The 22,444-nt window shown below is 36.9% G+C and overlaps 1 protein-coding gene across 1 annotated transcript in view; it reads right to left on the reverse strand.

Annotated features, from left to right (window-relative positions):
* The window catches only part of ZDHHC17 (zDHHC palmitoyltransferase 17), a gene marked incomplete at its 5' end in the record, with an annotated part of 75,783 nt that overhangs the window by 46,808 nt on the left and 6,531 nt on the right, over positions 1-22,444 (reverse strand). Inside the window, 2 exon segments of the mRNA XM_080343690.1 lie at positions 829-951; positions 9,917-10,020. Coding sequence (XP_080199816.1) covers positions 829-951; positions 9,917-10,020 — 227 coding nt within the window.

The raw sequence follows: 22,444 nt of genomic DNA on the forward strand, positions 1-22,444 counted from the left end.
ACTGTTTTGAAAAGTGGGCTGATTAAAGATGTGGAGTTTACATCAAATATTCTAAAACTTGCTGATTCAATAATAGTCTGTGTATTTAGATTTAATTGCATATACTTAATTCATTGTTTTGTTACTGGTAGAGGAAAAAAAAAGCATCTACTATACACACTCATGATTTGTAAAACAGCAAGTACTAAGAATTATCCCTTCAGGATTTAAGCTCTCCATGTTCTGAAAGACAATAATATGTTTTAAAAGATAGTCTCAAATATTATGTTCAAGGTTTTATAAATCTAAAAGCAAAAAAATACTGCAATTCCCACAGATCCTGCTATTAAAGATTGTTATTACTTGACAGGAGAGGTGCTGCAATCTTACCTGCTGTAACAGCTGTGTTTTTAAAATGCAAATAAGTTATTTAAGTTAGAACTTCTTGAAATGCTGAATGAAATAGAAATTTCCTTGCATCTTATTAATCTTGCTTATTGAAAACATTCACTAGCATAAAATTTCACCTCAAAAAAAGAAATTGAGTATTTCAACAAGTATACCACAGTATAAAGAAACTGCACATACAGCTGAACAGGTGTTCTGGAAGGTTTACCTCCTTTGAGAAGTGTCTTGACTTCTGGACACTTAACAGGTTTTATTTCTGATAACTGTGTCAAAAAAATATTGCTGCCAAAATGCAAATTAGGTCTTTTGACTACTCCCCCTTCCTCCAAATTTCAAGACCAAAAATGTGTTCTTGAGAGAATTAAGAATATTTAACACCTTAAAAAAAGAAATTAACATTTTTAAGGACATGATTAGTTTAACTTAAAGTGTAATACATACTTCACCAGATCTATCCTGTTGTTGATTGCAGCCCAGTGGAGAAGTGTTACATTTTCTTTGTCTGGTTGTCGGACATCGTAACCTGCTTCCACCAACTCTCTACATCGTTCGTATATTCCATACCTTGAAGAAGGAAATAAGATTTTTCTAAGCTGTTATCTCAGAAAAAAAAGCATTCAGCAAACACCATACTTACCACTACAGATACAAAAGCTTCAACAGAAATTAAGCAGAAAGTTTATTTCTGTTTCTATTTGATTACAGATCTCTTGCAACAAGAATTTTCCACTGGCGAAAGATATATTAATCAATTTAAGATTTTACAGAAAACTTTTCTCTGTAGCAAACTATAGAGCAGAGCAAGGCATAATATAGATCAATATTATATCAAGTATAATCTTCTCAGAAACTCCACTACATTTGTTTCTCCCACCTTTCCATCTCCTAAAAACCCAAAGAACTTAGCCAACTGATTCAACAGTATCTTCCTAAAATTCACAGACAACAAAATCATCACGTCATTTACGAACACAGAGCTCAAACACTTACCACTTTTCTTCTCAGACAAATAGCAATTTTCCTGATATAAGTTAGTACCATTTTCTTTTTCATACCACTTAAAAATTCTACTCTTCAGTAAGAAATTAATTCTTTCATTAAAGCTAACCATTAAATGTGAGCTACCACCATTGGAAAAAAAATTCTGCATGCGTTTTGAAAGCTGAAACAATTCAGTATAGACATCCTTTAGGAATCTAAGGTAGGAATAACTCCAACATTAAATAATGTTTGTCTTGGTGCTTATGATGTTTTACCTCCTATTTTTAGTGTCAAAAAAGCAATGCAGAAAGGTAAGTAAAGATTACATTTCAATGTCTGTACAACCCACAGGGATTTCTCGACTCTCAAGAAGGAGACTGACGTGTAGGCATACCTTGAAATCAAGATCAATGCCTTGGGACATCTAACTTCTGCTAAAGCAGAATTTTAACAGCCTCTCAAAGCCGGAATTAAGTTTTCCTTATGCTGCTTCTATGTTCTATTTTCTGCAGAAGAGACAGCCTTGGACACCTTAAGGCCCCTTTGCTACACTTGTGTAACCGACGCTGAGACCTTTTTTCCAGGGTTGTTACCATTCTTACTTTTTCTTTCATGTATTTGAACAGATCTTCAATCTGGACAGTGCTCCCATAGCAAAGCCCCAATTGACTCAAACTAACAAACCTCAGGAAGGCTTTCCAAGCCTATTGCAGGTTTTAAGCATCTAAATTAGTTGGACACTATTGAAAAAGAAGTATTAGACAAAGAGCCTACTTTGATCACGTTGTTTTCAACTTCTTAGGAAAGTTGTGCTAGAAATTATGGAAAATTATAGAAACTGCTGTCATACCTATAATCTTTCCAGACACTACAGAAGATCAGAACAAAGACTATTGTGTGCAGCACATATCAATTGGCAATAAGCCTATAAAATTTAGTCCCTTAGAGTGAATGAAAAAAGCAGCAGCTATGAACAATTTTGATGACAAAGCTTTGGTTTTAATCAGTTGAGTTGGGGGAAAAGAAGAAATTCCATTTACAAATACTCAAATTCCATTTACAAATACTCAAAAACAAGCAACCAGCTAGACAAGATAAACATAGTCACACACACATACTTGCCAGGAAAACTGATAAGGTTCTAAGCCTGGCCAACCCTGAGGCACGCTATCTGCCAAGTCCCAGCCTAGATCAGCAGCATGACCTCATGAGTGCTTGTTTCAATGGCTTAAAATGTTACCACTCCTGACATCCCCTGCAGCTGAAAGGGCCACTGGAACAGGTCAGGACTACTACAGGCAGGTCAGCAAAGAATGAGGAGTGAGGGACCGTAGGAGAGACGGGGGAAAGCAGGACTTCTGCAAGCAAAACAGTAAATTCTGATCTTAGTGCACCACAGTATCACATTAGAATGTTAGAACACCTTGAGGTAACCTGGAAAGTGATTTAATGTAGAATAGCAAAACATGCTTTTGTTGACAAGCTGTTCTACTCCAGTTAGCTGCTATGACAACTCTTCCTATTGCAGACAACCCCGCTACCTTCATTTAGACAACTAACTGAAGCCATAATGTAAGAAGTTATTGACCTACAGCCCTGCTACTAAGTTTAAGTCACCAGCTAAAAAAATTGTACTGCCTAAGGCTGAGTTAAGCTGACTCTCATCCTGCTCAAACCAGTAATACTACTACACAACAACAAGGAGTTATATTAATAAAATATTCTAAGTTATTGGAAAGATACAAAGAACACAAGAACACCATAACACTAACTTCTATAATGTGTAAGATGCAATGATGTAAACCTTCCTATGCAATGCATTAGCGTTTTTCTTACATGTATCAGTTTTGGCTGGGATCAAGTAAATTTTCTTCTTCATAGTAGCTCCTATGAGCCTACGTCTTGGATTTAAGAGAAAACCAGTGTTGCTAACACACCAATATTTCAGCTCTTGCTGAATGGTGCTTGCACTGTGTCAAGGCCTCCCCTGCCTCTCACACCACTCCACCAGCAAGTGAGCTGATGGTGCACAAGAAGGTGGGAGGGGACACAGCTACAACAGTGGAGTCCGACTGACCAAAGGGATATTCCACACCATATGATATTCTCCCCACAGCTTTTATTGCTGAGCATGAAGAGGAAAGGGTACATCTGAAGTCAAGGTGCTTGTCTTCCCAAATAACTGCTGCTATGCATGATGGAGCCCAGTTTTCCTGGAGATGACTGAACACCTGCCTGCCCATAGGAAGCAGTGAATTAATTCCTTATTTTGCTTTGCTGGTGTGTGCAGCTGCTGCTTCACCCATTAAACTGTCTTTATGTCAACCCACAAGTTTTCTCATTTTTACCCTGCTGATTCTCTTCCCCATCCCGCTGGGGGGAAGGAAGGGAGATGAGCAAGCAGCAGCATGGGGCTCAGCTGCCTACTAGAGTTAAGCCACCACATTACTATTGGTCATCTGTGGTAAATCATACAAATGATTTAGATTAGTATCTGACCAAGTTAGCCATACAACAATAAAATGAAAGTCAGGATTTTGTTATACAATGCTACCAATAGGTATAACCAAGCAGCACTATCACAGCCTCCAGGGCGTGAAGCAAGGCATGGCAGGCGGGGGGGAAGGGGTGTGTCTGTGGTTTGTGTGGGTGGTGGTGTTGTTTATTGTTTATTTTTTATTTAAAGCAAATCTCTTACAGAAAATGCCATGGTGCTTTATTTCTGAAGAACTTTGCTCAAGACACAGGAAAAAGAGGGAGAGCTGTGGCAACTTTGCAGGCTGGTGAGGCAGAGTCCTGTAGTAGGAATGGATTTCTTCTTGGGACTTCACACATCACAGAATTCTCCTTCCCGTTGGAAGACAAGTTGCAAGTCACAGACAGTTCCTACCGCTTGGCCATGGAACAAATCATGAAGTCTGCAGTACATCAGAAGAGGCTTTCCAGGAACAAAATGCTTCCCAAAAGATAAACTGAGAAAGAGGTATGTAACAATTTTTATTTACCGTTGGTTTGCCTGTTCCTAGCAATTTACTTTGGTATCTTGAACTCAGTCATAACTGATTACAAAAGATGTAACACACACGGTATAACTTAATAACCCTTTAATTTCTTCAATTGTCACAAGAGGACTCGGGGAACTAGACAGACAAAATGTGCCTGGCAAAAAAAAAAAAAAAAATTAGGAATTTAAAACTATTTGTTCCTCTTCCTGAAAAGAATAGGGTCTCCACAATTAAATAAAACACTGAATATGATGCAGTCATGGCTTCTTGAGCTCTGTCCTAGAAATGCATCACTCTTCTCCTACATACCACCTACAGTCTTCTCCCACCAATAATTTGCTGCAGCTGAATTCACCTTGCCTTCTCCAAATGTTCATGACAGACTGTTAATAAAGTCACATATTTCAGACACTCAGCATAATCATGCTTACAATGTTGTTATGAAGGGCTCTGTGTCCTTCAAAAATGGAGGAAAAGATTCAAATCCTCACAAGACACTGATTTATTGAAAATTTTTCAGCATCTGGATGAATTCTAGAGGGTGATGCTGTAAACATCAATATGGAATATAATTAAACCATACTATTAAGCTTGTCTGAAAGAAATGGGACTAGTTCTTCCATGGCAAAAAATAACATTGTGCAAGTTCATTTCACTGTCACAGTCTCTAAGCCGTTTCAACAACCAATCTGTAACATTTTGTCATCGCAGGGTAAAGATATTCTGAGTTAAATAACGTCAAAAATAGTATCCTAGAATCCTTTTGCATTTTAAATATGTAATCTATTTTTTAATCTTTTGTCTGCAATCACATACACTCTTGGAAATAGACATTGCCATCTTCGCTACATGATTAACATAAAATTTGGCCATAATACTAGGAAGGAATCTCTTCAGTGAGCACATCACCATGCCAACAAACAGTAGGCAAACCAGGAGCTCGCTCCCTCATCTTGCTATCATTGTAACCCCAGTCAAAGCTGTTTCCACTGGAAATGCAATCAGAAGAAAAATGACCTTTTTTATCTTTTGAAGTCTCATTCCCATGAACGATGGTTAAATACTAACAAAGCCTTTCATAATGTTCCCGTGTTTCTGTTAAACAGCAATACAGTTTTGTTTTCAACAGCAAAGGGATAACTCAATAGCTGCTTAATGAACTGTTATCAGTGATGTTGAGAGACAAGAGAAATTCAGTTCTTGCATACATTCCAATGCCTCAAACAGTCTAGACTGTTGTGGCTATATTATTGCTGAGGTTAAAAAAAAAATCCCACCCTTCCATGTGAACTTCAGACACATTTCGCTTTCAGGAATATAATTAAACTCAATGGGCCCAAACGACTAGACATGAAGAATGTCTACCTGTGTCACAGTTTGCCCATCCTCGTCTCCAGATAGGTGAAAAAAATCAGGAGTAATTATCACTTTGCCCAACCCTCATAAATTTGAATTATTCCATATGTATCCTATTCTTTTTCTTAGATGTCACCCCATGAATGATGAGAAAAGGTGAGGAAAAAAATATGTTCTTAAATGTATCCAACACCCTTTTTTTTCCCAAGCAAGATTCAGCATATTTCATATTTTGTGCTGCAGTATTTCACAACGTGCACGACTACATTTTGAATCATCTCGGTGAATAAAACTAACAGAGAAGTTAATCTTGCAATAATGAAATCATAACACTCGAGTATAAGGAATCAATCTTCTAGAAGCCACAAAAGCACTTGTTAATATTATTAATGTTTAATATCCATGGTCATAAGGGTTATTTAACACACTTCCAGAATAGATGGAATTTGCTCAAGTTCACTACAAGCCGAAGGTTGCTATTCACTCTCAACAGAACTGAAAATCATCAAGCAAGGATTAACATGTTTTGGATTTTGTTCACATAGTCATAACCCATCATATACTTCACTACCTGTGAACATTAGTTACTTTTCCTTAGATTCATGACTTAAAAGATTTAGAACTAAACAAAGGCAGCGACTTTAAGTTAGGTTAACACAGTTCTCTTTCCAAGACATTATCTTAAGAGTTATGACTCCAGCCTTGGATGGTGCAGGGCTACCGATGCCAGATGAGATGGAATTAAACATACCCAATACACCTCCATTAAATTTCACTTTTAAATCACTTATGATTTTATGATTAGAAGAAGAGAGAAAAAAGCACACCCTCCGATTTCGTAGAGGTAGAAGAAATTAAAATATTTTCTATGTAGTTGTAAGTGAAGTACTTGCTAAGTATTAGTAAGCAGTCTTCCTCCATTACAATAGCAAAGGCAAGAATGGAGGATGTTTTTTAACTACTGTTTTAAAAACAGGTTTTCAAATACACAAGTGACCTCCTTCTGCTTTCAGAAACACAGTGGAAACTTTATATTAAATAAACTGAATTTTGCCATAACCAAATACAAAATGCCAAGAAATCACACTCACATTGTAACATCTGCAAGATGAAGAGCTAAGACACTACTACTATTAACACCACCTAGATGCCTTGGACATGTTTATGACAAAGTCAGTGAAAGTGTCTTTTATATCAATAAATATTAAAATTGAATAATATCATTTTTACTGCAGCACAAGTTTCTGCAAAGTTAACATAAAGAAAGACTATTTTTGGTATAAAACATGCCTAGGCCCCCATGTCTGTGGGAGAATTTAATCACAAATGTAATGGGGAAAAAACACAAACTCTGCAATGAGAACATCAGCTGAACTCTTTCCTGTACAAAGTATTAATTTGATTGTAAGAGCTTATTAGAGTTGTACCACACAGTGTATGAGCACGTTAATTTAATAAGTGTCTATTTACAGACTAAGACGACAAAGCACACAAACAGTTCAACAAAATATGAAACAATGAACAAATACTTCTGGAAAAAATGTGTGGAGCTTGCAAGCTCTTATTTTCCCTTGCTGAAAAACATAAAAGGAAATGCATTATTTTACTAACATTCTTTGCAGAGTAAAATTATACTGCTTTGAAATCGGTCCATCTTTTTGAAACACCCTATATTTCTCTGCAATCAAGTGCCAATAAACTCAACATCTCAGAATTCTACAGTCAAACAGCATATAAGAAGTATAAATGAATTTTAAACCTTTTCATTTGTTTTTCTCATCATCATCTTTAAGGAACTATGTTCCCCATTTTCAGGTATGTTGCAACAATAATATAACTACTTACTTTCACAGGAGAAACTTTTAATAATGCAGCACATTGCATACTGTAAGAACAACAATGATTGAAAAAAAGACTGATTAGCTACTAACATTAAGTGACTAATTGCTTCCTGCTTGGATTATCACAATTCTAATAGCAAACAATTCTATGCTACAGTGAAATGCACCTTCTACCTGTCAAGAAGCCTACAATTTAAGTGGTCTTACATGAAACGCCAAACCATTTTGAATGACAGATCAGTTTGATCACTTTTTTTTTTTAAACAGCGAAAGATATACAACTTTATTATTATAATTAGCTATCAGACCATTCTCAAGATCAACAGAATTTCATTTAACTAATGGTAAGCACTCCACCTACCATTTGACCATATCACACTAAAAAACCTGCTATATTCTTTTGAGGCCGTTTTGAAGTGTTCTCCAAAAAAAGAACTGTGCTGCCAATCCCCTGCTGAATGCTACATTCCCAGACTTGGGAAAAAGACATACCCGAACTAAGACAACAAAAATAATTCTTATTCTATTTCGCTGTGTTTTGCTTGATCTTACTGAACTGCTTGGGGAAGGGAGTTCTGGGAGACAGATGAGTGGCTCTTTCTTAAAAAATGTTCTGTGACATCTGTCTTACATTAGCATAGAACTTAAAAGTAAACAAAATCAGCAGATATTAAAATATAAGTGAATATTGATTTATGAGGACAAGGAGTAGAGGATAAGATCACCTATTTTTCATACATATAAAACAGAGGTTATATTTCTACAAAAGTTAATAACTACATCATTTTCATACAAACTGTATATCCTTTAAATAACAATGAATTAATACATTAGCAGTACTACGAGGTGTTTCAAAAAGATGGACCCAATTTAAAATCACTATATCTTTGAAATTGGGTCCATCTTTTTTAAACACCCTGTATTCATTTTATTGCAAGCCTTATGGTATTTGATGAGTTTATTTTCTGCCTTAAACTTCAGAGATATTTCCCTTTAAGACAACTGTGGCCTTCAAATCCTAGTAAATACTTAGGGGTGAGTTCTCCCTCTAGAGGGAAGTGCTGTCTGGATACCACAATTTGATCATATATCCACGTTGACAATCCTCCTTCCCTGTGATATAAACCATTAGGGGTATGATGTGAAACTACAGTCCTCTTTGGTGAGATGTCACACTCTCTGTAAGTCACAATTCACCACGACTGGAAAGGAACACAACAGATAACTGACAGCCCTTTTGACTCTTGGTGGAGGAGATCAGAAGAGAATAACAGCAACTCAGCTGAAAGGACAGATCAGCCTAAATTTGAGGGCCAACAGCAACAAATGTGTTTTAGGGTTTCCAACATGCAAGGAATATAACCAGAATGGAAGCAAGTAACCTGCAAAACCACTTCTGCTGTCATATTTCCACGCTTTTAAGAGGCAGATAGTTTGATGCTATGCCAATATTTTCATTTCTAAAAATGCCCTGACATGAGAACTACAAGTTGTAGCATTACTATTAAAGCATTTACAGCAACAATTGGAGAGTTAGTCAACATCTATTTCAGGAAGTTAATCTCCTCACTCTCAAAACAAAAAGTGAATTCCTAAAGCTAAATGGGGTCTGTATCAAATGCAGAGTTATACATAATAGTTCAATCATTCAAATCAACAATAGGAGAAAAAAAAAAAAATCTTACAGGACTCTCTATCCTCTCAGCCCCTTGAAGAAAGGTGACAGGGTGGTGGTTTCTAAATAGTAAACAAGCTGAAAAGTAGTGTCATTACAATTCTTCAGAAAGTCTCATGAGTTTGTACATACTACACGATTGTGCAGAAAACAGATTTGTAGAATTTATCTACATTAAGGACACAATTATGAAATTTACACAGTTTACTCCTGCAACCCTTTCTCAGCAATAAACTCAGTTTCATGGCAGCACTAAAACTGCACAGTTAGAGACAACGAAGGAAATTACACAGACACACATTCCTTCTAACCTATAAATAACGCCAACAATCAAGGAAACCCTCAGTTTTGTATATATATGTTGCCCACTTATCTCTTAATCATCACCTACAGAATATAAACATCAGTGCCAACAGGAAGAAAACCATACATTCTCTTCAAGCAAGCTGTCCAGCAACCACCTGTATTTACAACTTAACATAATTCCTCCCACATATTTTCATACAAAGCTCATAAATTTGTCTCACCAGTATTTTTGTAGAGTTCACATCTGAAATCTTCCAGTGCTGTATTTACTAATACTGTTCCACTTCCACTTTACACAAATTAAAAAATCCATTTCACTGTTTTTAACTAATACAGACACAGACAAGTTTAACAGTGAAACTTACTGTGTGGCTTTGACGATGTCCCAAGTGCTGTAATCATCAATGTGGCTTTTTCGTCCAAGAGATTCACTATATCCATGGCTGTAATGGCTTTGAGGCTTTATTTCCTAAAAAAAGACAAACTTGCTATTAGAACATCAAAATCAGCATCACTGAAGTTTCTGATATTGCTATAAGCAAAATTAAAGCAGTACCCACTTCAATATATGCTAAAGCTACCTAAATCTGAGGGTGATAAGTGGTAAGCTGACTGGTCACATTTTGTAAATCAGGCCAGTGTATTCCCTAATATAGATTTAAAATACCTTCCAGAAAACACCACTTGTAATAGCAGAGTTCTGCCAAATCCTATGCTGGGTTATTTTTTTAGAATGCTAATAGAAAGTAACAACATTTTTTGTTCATTTGTTTTTCAATGGGTTTTCTGTTTGTTTTGGTTTTGGGTTTTTTTTGTTGTTTTGTTTTGTTTTGTTTTAATAAATGCAACATAGCATAGCTAAAGAAAGCTCCTGGCCATAAACTGACATCATCTCATTCTGCTACTACAAATAAATGTTAAACTTCAAATATCACAGCCAAATACCTTCTAGAAAAAAAAAAATAATTGAGAATGATTAATACCAATGACTAGAATCTACTGATACTTTATTGATTCTTCAGCTCCAGTCCCAGCTTCAGAGGTGACCTTTGCATGTTTAACCTATGAGTCTCAGAAATAAATGTCATGACTGTGACATGTTCTTCATCAGATATAGCTCCTTACGAACTTAATTCTTTTGATGAAGGGCAACACTTCAACTCTTAATGCTTCCTGTGGCAGAATTTATATTAAAACACTGCACTGACAGATCACTAGGGCAGCAACATACTATTTTTCTTCACATACTGATGCATGTGAAAGTCAGTTCAGCAAGTTGAAATCAAATGATGAATGTTACACAGCTTCTAGACAATCTTCTGTTTGTTACAAATACTACAGGTGATTGCCTCTGTGTATCAACCATGCAATTCGGCCACCTACATAAAAAAGTATGAGAACTGGAATACTAAAGCAAAAAAAAAGAAGTAAGCTCCCTGAAAGTTCTGAAAATGCATTTCAATTGATTTTATTAAAATGTGTGTTTATTTATTTTTACTCAGTTTTCCCCAACATATAGATCAATGAGCAGAAATTTTGTTTCTTCAATCTACACCTAGAAACACTTTTGAACACCTTGCAAAAGGCATTTAATTAAGGTTCCAACTTCCACTTGGCTATTAAAATGAGTGATTGATTTTTTTGTTATTATACAAGACAGCTTTGTTTGTTTGGTTGGTTTTTAATAAAGGTATATTTAGTCAAGACAACCCTGCCATAATACATGTAGCCTTAACAAGGATTTGCAAACACAGATCTGCACCACCTTCTCTCCCAAGCGGCATATGTTGCGCCCTACCTTAAGTGACTAAGAGACAATACTATGGCCAGGGAGACTTCCTAGTGCCATTTGAGCAGGTCTCCCATTTCTCACATTCTCTCAGCTGTGCAACAGCATCTGCAAAGGGAGCCGTTGGTCACAATCAGAAGCTGTGTCCAGTTGTGGATAGCCACTCCAAGTGTTTTCTAGCTTCTTGGAACTATAGGGACTCTCTGTTGACTGCAATGGGAGTTTAAGTACTGAGCTGCATGGAGGTAAGTAAACTCTGCTCTCTGATGCTCTTAATCTGACCCTTACTCCTTTCACTTGTGTAAAGACAATGTCTTCCCTGTAATTGCATGCTAGTAATCAAATCAGTCATCGCAATTTTTTCTCATTAAAGTTACTTTTAAGGTATGTATGGGGATATAGTGAAAGATTTGGTGAGATTAGTAGCTCTCTGTAGAAAAAGCACATACATCACACTAATTGTTTGACTGACCTCATATGTTTGACGAGTAGAACCTCTGTGTTAGATAACATAAGCCTGCGAGAAGCTCTAGGCACCTTATCACTATGTCTGAGATTCCTGCTTTGTTGTGAGAAAGAGCAGGAGGCTGTGCCTGCCTGAAGCCTTGAAATACAGGCAAGCTCAGCAGGCCCAGTGATCTTCCAGCAGGGCTGAACTGACCAGTGCCTGCATCCCCGCTGGTGTCACCTCTGCCTGGGAGCTCAGGTGTGGCTTCGGAGATCCCCCAGTAGAGAGGTAACTGAAATAAAACTTGCTCTTTGCAATGCATTCGTGTTCTCTGGCTCTTCTTGCGACATGCCTGCGTATGTGTACACAAGGTATTTCTAGCCTAAATTATTACGTGCATTATGTACCTCTTGTAGAGAGGTAAAAAAAGATTGAAAACTGAAAACTATTTCTAAAATATCTATTTCCAGATTTCAAAATACTGAAGTCCTACTTAAGCAGAAGTCTAAAAACTTATACCAGTTATAACCCCAGGTAAACTGTCAAGAAGGTAGCTTAGTTGCAGACCCCTAAAACTCCCAGTATTCATTTCCAGACTAACTTCAGTAGAGCAGATTTGTACTTGTTACATTCAATGTAGCTGTTTCACATAGGAAAAAAAAAAATAAAATGAAGATACATTCTGCTGCATTAAGTACATTTTGTAGGGCTAAATTTTACAAAATTAATATAGTCATTTTTATAGTTAGAACAGTTATGATATTTTATACATTTAAAAAAAATTTTTGATAAATTTAAGTGTTTAGAGCTTTAAAACCATAAGAGAGTAACACTGAGACCTAGTGCAACAGAAGTCTTCATTTCAAAATAGATTTATTCTTACGCATAGACTTTTCTTCAGAAAACTATATTTTTCTATTTCATGCAGTACCTAAATGATCAGCAGAGTACATATCTTCTTGACTGTAATGTTACTTTATGGCACTCTTTTTTTGTTCTAAGCCTGAAAAACTAACTAGATTAACCAATTAAGCACTGCCAGTGTAGCAGGAGGCTGCTCTGTTGTCATCTCTACAGAAGAGACAACCGAAAGGAGTAACAGGGCATCTGCTATCATCTAAACCACATTTTATAACCAATTCTCTTACTATCAAGAAACTTTGCTTCACTTTGTATTTGAAGAAGGCAACAGCTTAACCAAACTTTTTTCCCTCCCCCTGCTACTAGATAAGCCAGGGTGTTATGTAGATTAAAGATGCCTGAAAAGATATCAAAGGACTTATTTGGGGGGGGGATTTTTTTTTTTTTTTTTTTTTGGTAAATGTAAAGTAAAATATAACTAATTCAGTCTTCTCTTATTTTGTGCCACATGATTCCCTCTTTTCCATCATACTAGGAAAAAAAGCAGGATCTATACCACCCCTGTTCCCCAATTATTACACCACACAACTGCAGTAAGACTTTACGTGTCAAACTGGAATGCTCTGACCCTGAAAAGCTGAAGGGTAAATCAAGTAGGCAGAGGCCAGAACAAAAGAAAGTCACTGTCCTGGAGCATCCCAATGAGGAGGTGTAGCTAAATGTATTTCTTAGCCTTCAACAGCTGCTGGAAGCAGAAAAGTTCTCACTTCCTGTTATCTAATCATTAAAAGCAAACCAAGAAACTTGGGTTATTTTTCAGGCAGATATTAATTTATCAGGGAACACACTATTTCTCTTGAGCTGCATTTTCCTGACCACTTTCAGCACACAAACCAGGCTTCTGTTCCCTTGAGCCCCCACTGGCCAGTCAACAGAGCTGCCCAGTAACAAGCAGACTAAACTTCCATCAGCCTGAAGTGACCATGAAACCACAACCTTATGATACTAATGCTTTCACAAAAGGATTTACAGGAATACAGCAAAATCTTAACTATTACCACGTAAGTTTGAAAAAGTGAGAGAGGCTATTTCTTATAAGCCCTACCTACACGTTATCTACTACATTTACGAAGGACGCAATGACAATACCCTTAACTTTAAAAAAAAAAAAATAATCTCCTTTTGTACTGTCTCTGAACTACTTTCTTTAAGCTGAAATGTTCAGATTTTGTTATATTAATGCAAAATAGCCAAAGTGATTGAAAGTCAAAATTGAGGTGATGGCAAATATGACTTCCTGACACAACATGAGTATGCAACAAACAATTTGGTTATTTATGCCTCTGCTTATGAAGCCCACTAGTTTAATTAAACACTGACTTACCAGGAAACTAAAATTGTTGTATTCAATGCAATTAACCATCCCAGATGTCCTGACTTGTGATATACCAATATCAGATTTATAATTATTTCAGCCAAACTAGTACAACCTGATGCCTGACATGTATTTGGTCCTATCCATACATTCACTCCAAACTGAAGTGCAAAGCTCTCCTTAGCTGTTCAACATACAGCGCTGAAAGCCAAAAGCACATTCTTAAAACTCACAAGGAAGTTCAAATCATATTATTTTTCTTTTTCCTTAAAAACAGTTCTGTAATCGAAACCTGTAACTTCTAATACTACAGTACAGACAAATACACGCTTTCTGCTGCATCTTGTTCTGGGTCGGTAAAGATGGGGTTAATTTCCTCACTGTCAGGACATGCGGGTATTCGGTACCCTGTGAGGTCACGCTCAGTTATAAGGGCAGGGAGGCAGAGGGAGGAGCGGGTCGGCTCGATCCTCTCTTGACCGCTGCTTTTGTATTTCGGGCGCAAGTCCCAGCTCGGGGCAGGGGGGGAGCAGTTTCAGCGTGAGCTGTGGCCGGGGCGAAAGGAGAGTTTCAGTGTGGGAGCTGCTCAGCGCTCCGGGGGGAACGGGGGGAGGCGGATCGGGATGCGCTGCGGGCCCATCGCTTTTGTAGGTTCTTTCAGTATTGTTCTTAATGCTTGTTCGTTTGGGGGTTTTTCTGGTTGGTGTGGATTTGGGGGTTTGTTGTGGGTTTGTTTGTTTTGGGTTTTTTCATGGGTTTTTTCCTTTGCTTGTTTTGGTTTTGTGTGTGCGTTTGTGTTTTGGATTTTGTGCCATTTTTCTTTTTTCTTTTTTTTTTTTTTTTTCCTTCGCTGTTCCATTAACCTGTTCTTACCCCAACCCACGAGTTTTGCCTTTGTTTTCTGATTCTCATCCCCATCCCACCCTGGGCAGGGGAGAGGTGAGCGAGCGGGATGTGGTTTTAGCTGCCGGCTGGGGCTAAACTACAATAATCTCTCAAATGAAAAAAAGAGTAAATGTAAATCATTCTTTCTATCTATCCAGCCAGTGGTTAAGTTCTGTCATGTGTCTCTGCAGTTACTTGGAAAGTCAGAAAAATCCAGTGTGGTGACTGTTTCATCTGACTGCACTACACTGTTGCAAACATAATCTGAAAGTAGTCAAGATCTTCAAAGACCACTATGATAATTAATCCATTTTAAGGACTGCAACAGTATATTTAAACTATTAAGTTTGCAACAAGGACCCAGCAGTAAGACAACTGAACATCTGAAAGTCAAAAAGCTAAGCCTAAATATGCAAGGATTCCAACTCACTCACTTAGAAAAAAAAAAAAGCTCATCTTGTATAGATAAAACTCCTCATGAGCCTATACATGCTTGTGCATATTCACCTGTTTTAAGTTACGTCAAAGACATGGCTTAGAACAAAACCATGCCAAAGAATGTACAAACAGACCTTCCCACCCCCTTCTATACATGCTTGTGCATATTCACCTGTTGTAAGTTACATCAAAGACATGGCTTAGAACAAAACCATGCCAAAGAATGTACAAATAGACCTTCCCACCCCCTTCTTTGGCAAGTTTTATATTTTTAAATGCTTAGCATAGCAGTTTTAAAGACTGCTATTTAAAAAGCTGTGGATGTCAAATACAATCTCTCCAGGTGCATGGCTACCAAATATAAGGGCTTCAAGGCAGCCACACCACCAAGTGCTGCTGTAACATGCGCAGATGTAGCTCACAGACCAAAGCCATCTGTGCCTGGGCATCTCAGCTCCTGTTCAGCCCCAGCAGGACTAAGCACAGTCCTGTGACATCTGGGGTGAATTTGCCCAATCTTAGTCATTCCGCCTGAGCAGCTAAGCTAGAAAAAAAAACATAAGTATGATGTTCAGATGACATCTATTTTTGGAGTTTAACAGAAGATTAAAACGCACAAAAATACAGATTACTTCCACCAACCTCTTGGACAGAAGAGAAAGTTCTGCTTAAAAATCCTATACTGATCTAAATTACTTGCCCAATATTACTAAAGGAATAGGCATAAGCATTTAAAAAGTGAAAAACGATGTACAGAATGTTTAGATCACACCTTTCACAGAACTTTGTGTGTTGCCAATTTCATTGTCATCATTTGGCTTTTAAGTTCTCACCTAAAACAGGATAGAATAAGCCTTCTCCAAAATCATACACCCTCACACAAATTTTATTAAAATAGTTAAAATTCTTGAAACTACTACATTTTTTTTAAACACATGAAAGATTGATAATAAAGTAACAACATTTTGAGCGTAGAACATTTAACATATTCACAAATGGCTTCAGCAATATTCCTACGTGCTAAAATATTTTTCCTTCTATGATGAAAATATTTACTCCAAGAGTTTAATTTTACAATGATGATCCACTGTTAAAAGCCACTAACAGCTCATTCAAAGATGAAAAACTCAAATCCAAATGCATTTATTTGTTGACATTTTGATCTCTACTGACAATGGCTCCCTCCCAGCTGAAAGTCAGAAAAACTAAAAAGAAGGCAGTAGAGCAGAGGCCCAATTCCACTGATTTACAACAGGCAGGTTGCAAATGCTATATCTCTACTCACTTCATCCTGCTTCAAGGAACCATTTCCAAGTGTGACTTGAGCCAAATTAGCAGTTTACCATTGCTAAAAGAGAAAGGTCATTTCTCTGCCCACTCTCCCCTACTGCTCTTGGCTCTGTGCTCCTGCTGCCTCACTCAAGCTATAGCTATGGTACTTGGAGCTGTGGTCACAGCAAGCCCACTCAACTCATTAGAGGGGAAAAAAAATGAAGAGGAAACAGAAAGAAATATTTCTTTTACTAGGACAGCAAGTTGAATCTGTTTCTCCTGTGAAAAGACAGGCTCCAGAACCACTGGTAGAGGGAGAGCAAGTAAAGAGAAAGCAGCAAGAACATTTTGGTACCTGCCGGTTGTTAATTTGACTAAGTAATCATGGAACAACACACTTCAGCTTTTAAATATTCAAAGCAGTCAGACTCATAGGATGAAGAAAATGATGCTACTTTTAGGAACTGTAGAGTTAGTTGGCATGGAAGGTTGCAAGAGTGACAGATTTTACTTATTTATAAAAACCAAATTGGGTTCTTCAATTACTGCCAAGGGTCACTCTTCTAGATGAGCTTCCCACTTCAGTGCCTATCCTTTGACAGTGCCCTAATCACTCATATGCATCTGTGACTAGTTTGTCATTACTCATTAGTCACGGAATGTGTAGATTGCTGGTATGGATGCATAAGTAATGCAGGGTAGGAAAAAACTCAGAAGAATGAGATTAATGCTGGGGGGGGAAAAAAAAAAAAGTTTTGGAAAAAAGAAACAAGACGGTACCAGAGAAAAAGGGAACCTCCTCTGGAAAACAGGACCAACAAGAAGGGGAGACAAAAGATAAAGCAAAATATGAAAGGAAAAAGGAAGAAGTGCAGAGGAGAAAAAAGTACGCACAGCTCTGAAGAATGAGCACTAGCAATACCTGCATTCCAAATCAGTTCTCCTCATAACCAAATGCACAAGTAAAGTTATGCTTATTTCCCCTCAATACTCAAATCTTTTAATATTTTCCAATAAAAAAGCCTAACTGAAATAAGCTCAAGATGAATACTAAGAGCAGTGTTCATAGAAAAAATAAGTTACGCATGAAAGAATAAAATGCCCAAGACTGAATTATTCTAAGACAGTAATCTCATAATTTGCAATTCTATATCGCAGAAGGATAAGAATAGGTCAAAATATGCCTGCTTGGACATAAGGGAGGGAGGAAAATACTGCTGCTTACAGCTGCTACACATGGCTCTGGTAGGCACTGACAGATGGCTAGAACTGCCTTTCCTTTAACATTATGCAATATTGCTGAAAGGAAGTGATACCGTGACCAAAGTTAAGACAGTCAAATTCTGAATGGTAACCAAGAAAATACTAACAAGTTCTAAAATTAAAATGTAGAAATAAAAGCATTACCTTCCATAAAATACTGCATAATCTTGCCTTTCTTAACGAAAATCAAAGAAATCATAATTATTTTCTGTAATTGATGACTATACTATTTCCGTATCTGGCTGCAGAATCAGAATAAAATTAGAAGTGACTGCAGCTAGGCATACTATTTCAGGAAAGCTAAATAATAAAATAATCCTCATGTGTGTGTGTTATATTTTTATAGAGACTACTGGAAGTTAATATTGAATAATTCCTTCCCCTGTATTTGTGTCTATAATTTATCTGTTCTTAATATGTTAGAATATAGTCCTTTTTAGTAAGCTTTCCCAGTTTTCCTCCTACTTTTAAAAAAGTGTAAGAATCTATACAGACAAATTTATTTATAGTAATTTGTATATTGTAAACACCCACATTAGTTTGTATACACATAAATACTAGCCACTCATGTGTTAGCATTAATAGAAAAACACTCACAAAGTACAAGCAAATCAATTAATTGCATTCCTAAAAAAGATACTGTTGGTATTTTTTTAAATGGAACTTTCGCTTCTGAAGTTTATATCTTACCTATCAATTCACCTAATTCTGCAACACAGTAAGACCCATCTTAACTGGTCATATTGCATATTAAAAAACAAAAACAAAACCAAACAAAAAACAAAACACAAAAACAAAACAAAAATTAAAAAAAACACCCACACACAAAAACAAACAAAAAACCCACACAAACAAACAAGCACCACCACCAACAAAGACAAACAAAAACCAAAATATAACACCACCATTCAGTGTTTGGCTTGCACATACATACTGTTGGACTTGCCTTACTTTGACCCTTACAATCTATGCTGTGATTCTCCCTGCCCCCTACTATAGCATTAAATTATACAAAATGAGTATGACATGACAAAAAACTCCTTCCATTCAATGCCAATTCTGTCACCATTTTCCATTACTTTTCACATTCAACAGCATCTTGTGAAGTCTGTTTGGTTTCCCTCCTAAATTTTTGGCCTCTTCGCACCATTTCTTGATACAATAATAGAAAAGACACATTTATGAAAATCCCTGGAGAAGCTAATTAAAGAACACATAGACAATGGAAAAAAATCTGAACCTAACATTGATTCTTTTTTTTAAGCAAGTTATAGTTTAAGTTGACAATATTTTATTTAAAAAGCAGCAAAATAAATTAAGAAAACCCTCATCTCAAACACGATAAAGTAGTCCTTCTGCTGATACAGAGTTTCAGCCACAAGCAAGTCAGCCAACACACATAGAGAATAATCCCGTGTGTACTCTCCAACGCAGATCTAATTTTTTTACATAACAGCGAGTTAGAGATGCTCAACTAGTGTCCTTAATCCAACCACTTCATGCAGAGGTCAGAGATCATGTGATTTAAGGCACAGCTGGTAACTAGTAAATTTTGTTCCTTTAAAGCAAGTGTCCATAACCAACTGACTGCTGCTTTCTAGTCATTTACTTACAGATGCTCCTAAATTGAACAGTGTTACACTTTAGGAAGTAATAGCTTCACAAGTAGGCTTTTCAGAAGACCTTGTATTTGCACACATAGCATTACCAGCAAGTGCTATTTAAAATAGCTGTGTTTACTAGCATTTGTAAAGGTTAAAAAAATTAAAAGTTTAAAATACTATGGTTTAAAGCTTAAAGTTTTGTTTAATTTAGTAACTTGCATTAACATGTATACACATATTTTCTGGCTTTCTTTTCATTGTGTTCTCAGCCAAAATCTTAGGATTTCAACACAAAACTGTACTTTTTCCCAAGGGATTTAAACAGGTCCCAGAGTATTTGAGCTTGCAGACCTCTCAACATAAAAAATCCCTGAGAATTAGCCTTAGTAGTCAGTCAACACAAGAGTAACTTAAAACTGATTATGTATTTCACTCTTAAAATGCTAAACTTCAAAAAAGCACATAAATATGTATCTAGTTCAATCCTGATTCTCAACTATTTGAAGAAAATAGAAAGAAAAGAAAGGAAAAAAAAAAACCACACAAAACCAAACCAAAATTTAAAAAAAACACAATACTCTCTTCAAAATTGCCAGAGAAGGATTATCTGAAAATTCTTTTTTATATATCAAGACTTTTCATTCAATTTTCAAACTTTGTAACCTTGCATGTTAAAAAAATTGTACACTGAAGGTTCCACTTTATTCAGTAAGTATTTGCCAAAGTCACACTCAAATGTAAATTATGCTGCTTAGTGAATCTACAATTAAGTCATCTCTGAGGAACAGTGAAAAAAATTAGATCAAGAATTAGAGCACTGGCAAGTGTACATGACAGAATGAAGAGTCAGTCCACCTACGGACCCTCTCTTCTCCTTAGCACTTAGTGCAAGTTGCACTCAGTCCTCATGGAAAACTTGAATTCACTGTTCCCACCACAGCCTTGAACCAGCAAATGGAGCTTCAAATCCATAGCTAACTAAGCAAACTCTCATTCCCACTTATGATAAACACAGGGTGGTTCATCTACCACAACAAGGAAGTGAATGCAAGGTGCTTCTAGCCATGCTGACAGTCAATTTTTTGCAGCATATGAGAGAGCGCTTAGGAAATTTGTGATCTGAGAGCTACGAACAGTCACAGTCTATCCAACTCCCAATGTTCCAAACTGGTCACACCAGCTCAACTTCTACCTTTTGTCAGTACTGTAGTGTACTTGATCCTACAATGAGTAGGTTTAGTGAACTGGCAGAAAATTATTCACTTTTTTTTTTTTGAATTTTCTACTGATTTCCTTCCCTGAACTGGCTCATCCTGGGACCAGACAAGCATCACTGGCAAACATGTGCATCTGCAAGTACTTAAAGGTAGGTTTCACAACTAGCTTAAGGCAAAATAAAACTGCCCTGCCACCAGAAGCAGTGGTCACACTCATGCTCCTGGCTGCACATTCTCCATTACCTTTTACCAGTTCTCACAACAGTGGTTTCTTCAGTTAGGTCAGGTCACAGACTCACAAAGCAAGTAGTACCCCAGTTCACCTACTGGCCACACAATTGCAAGAGCTGACCCCAGGAAGCAGAATGGGGATTGTGTATGGGTTCCACCATGGCTTTAGGGCAGCTTCAACTCAGCTGCAAAACCGCATCCTTCAAAGTCAGCAATAGAAGTGTTTTCAAAACACACTCTAATGTTCTTCCTCTCTTACTACCATGCTCCCTCCTCACTGAGTCATCTTCATCTTCCCCTGGTCTTGGGCAGCCTTCCCAGCTCTGAACACAGCATTCCCACTACCCTCTATTTTTGATACCTCCTCTCTTACAGTGACAATCAAGAAAACACTTCTAAAGCCCTCATAGCATCCTACATGGGTAGGAAGAAATTACTAGATTTCAAAATTGCACAAGACAAATTGTAGTCTAATGTTACACCACATACTGGGCGTGACAGGCCTGAGGGTTCAATTCAGCCAGATTCCCTCTGACTACAGAAAAAGCTTTGGACTTCATTCTACAGTCTCATTTATAACAGATTCCAGTGTTTCTCTTAACATTAGGGACGTTGTCAAAGTCAAATCTTTATCTCTTATGTCTTTGAAAAGTAGCAGAGGACGGTGTGCATGCTGAAACAGCAATTACTGAGGCTGCTCCCATCTAAACATGTCAGTATCAATGACAATATTATCCAATTTTCAAGAAGACAGCAAACATTTTTCTCTTTAATTCCGTAAACCAAATCTGCAAAGTTAAAATGTAAACCTCTTCCAGATTTATACTGCCTCATTACTTTCCTGAGCAAAAAGGTAAACACAGTGAAACAAATGCTGTTCAAAGACTAAAATTCTGTGAAATCTGAGAAAGCATCTGTGCTTCACAAGTAACGGCAAACTGAGAAAACACAAATTTAGGTCAAACCAGACATTTATGACTGATGCTGGTCCAGAAAGTTAAAAATCAATTACTGCCCAAATCAAGAGAAAATATGTAGAAGAAAAAAAAAGACTGCAACTATTTACAATTTAAGTGTTTTACTAGATACCTGAGAAGCCATGTTACCACTGAAAAAAAGCCCAGAGTGGTGAAAAAAACTGCACACTTTATAAGGGAAATGAGAACAACTGCAAAACGAAAAAAAAAAAAAAAATTATAGAAATGTCAAGGGAAGCATTGACAATGATCGTGACAAATTAGAAAAAATATAGAAAACTGAAAGACAAGCAAAAGGATACAAGACATCCTTATCCATAGAAAGGAAAGCAACATCCTAACAACACACAAAAAAGGACAAAAGTTGTCAAGATTACAACATAAAAAATGATAGAACTGTCAATAACAACACAACAAAATCTGAAAACATTCAAAAAATCCAGAACAAAAACAGCTGAGGAAGAAGCCAGAAAATGTAAATCACATCCTGTTGCCATGATAAAATGCTTTCTAATATGACAACAAATATTACT

The sequence above is a fragment of the Nesoenas mayeri genome (genome assembly GCF_963082525.1).
Source record: "Nesoenas mayeri genome assembly, chromosome: 1".
In the NCBI taxonomy this organism is placed as follows: Eukaryota; Metazoa; Chordata; class Aves; order Columbiformes; family Columbidae; genus Nesoenas; species Nesoenas mayeri.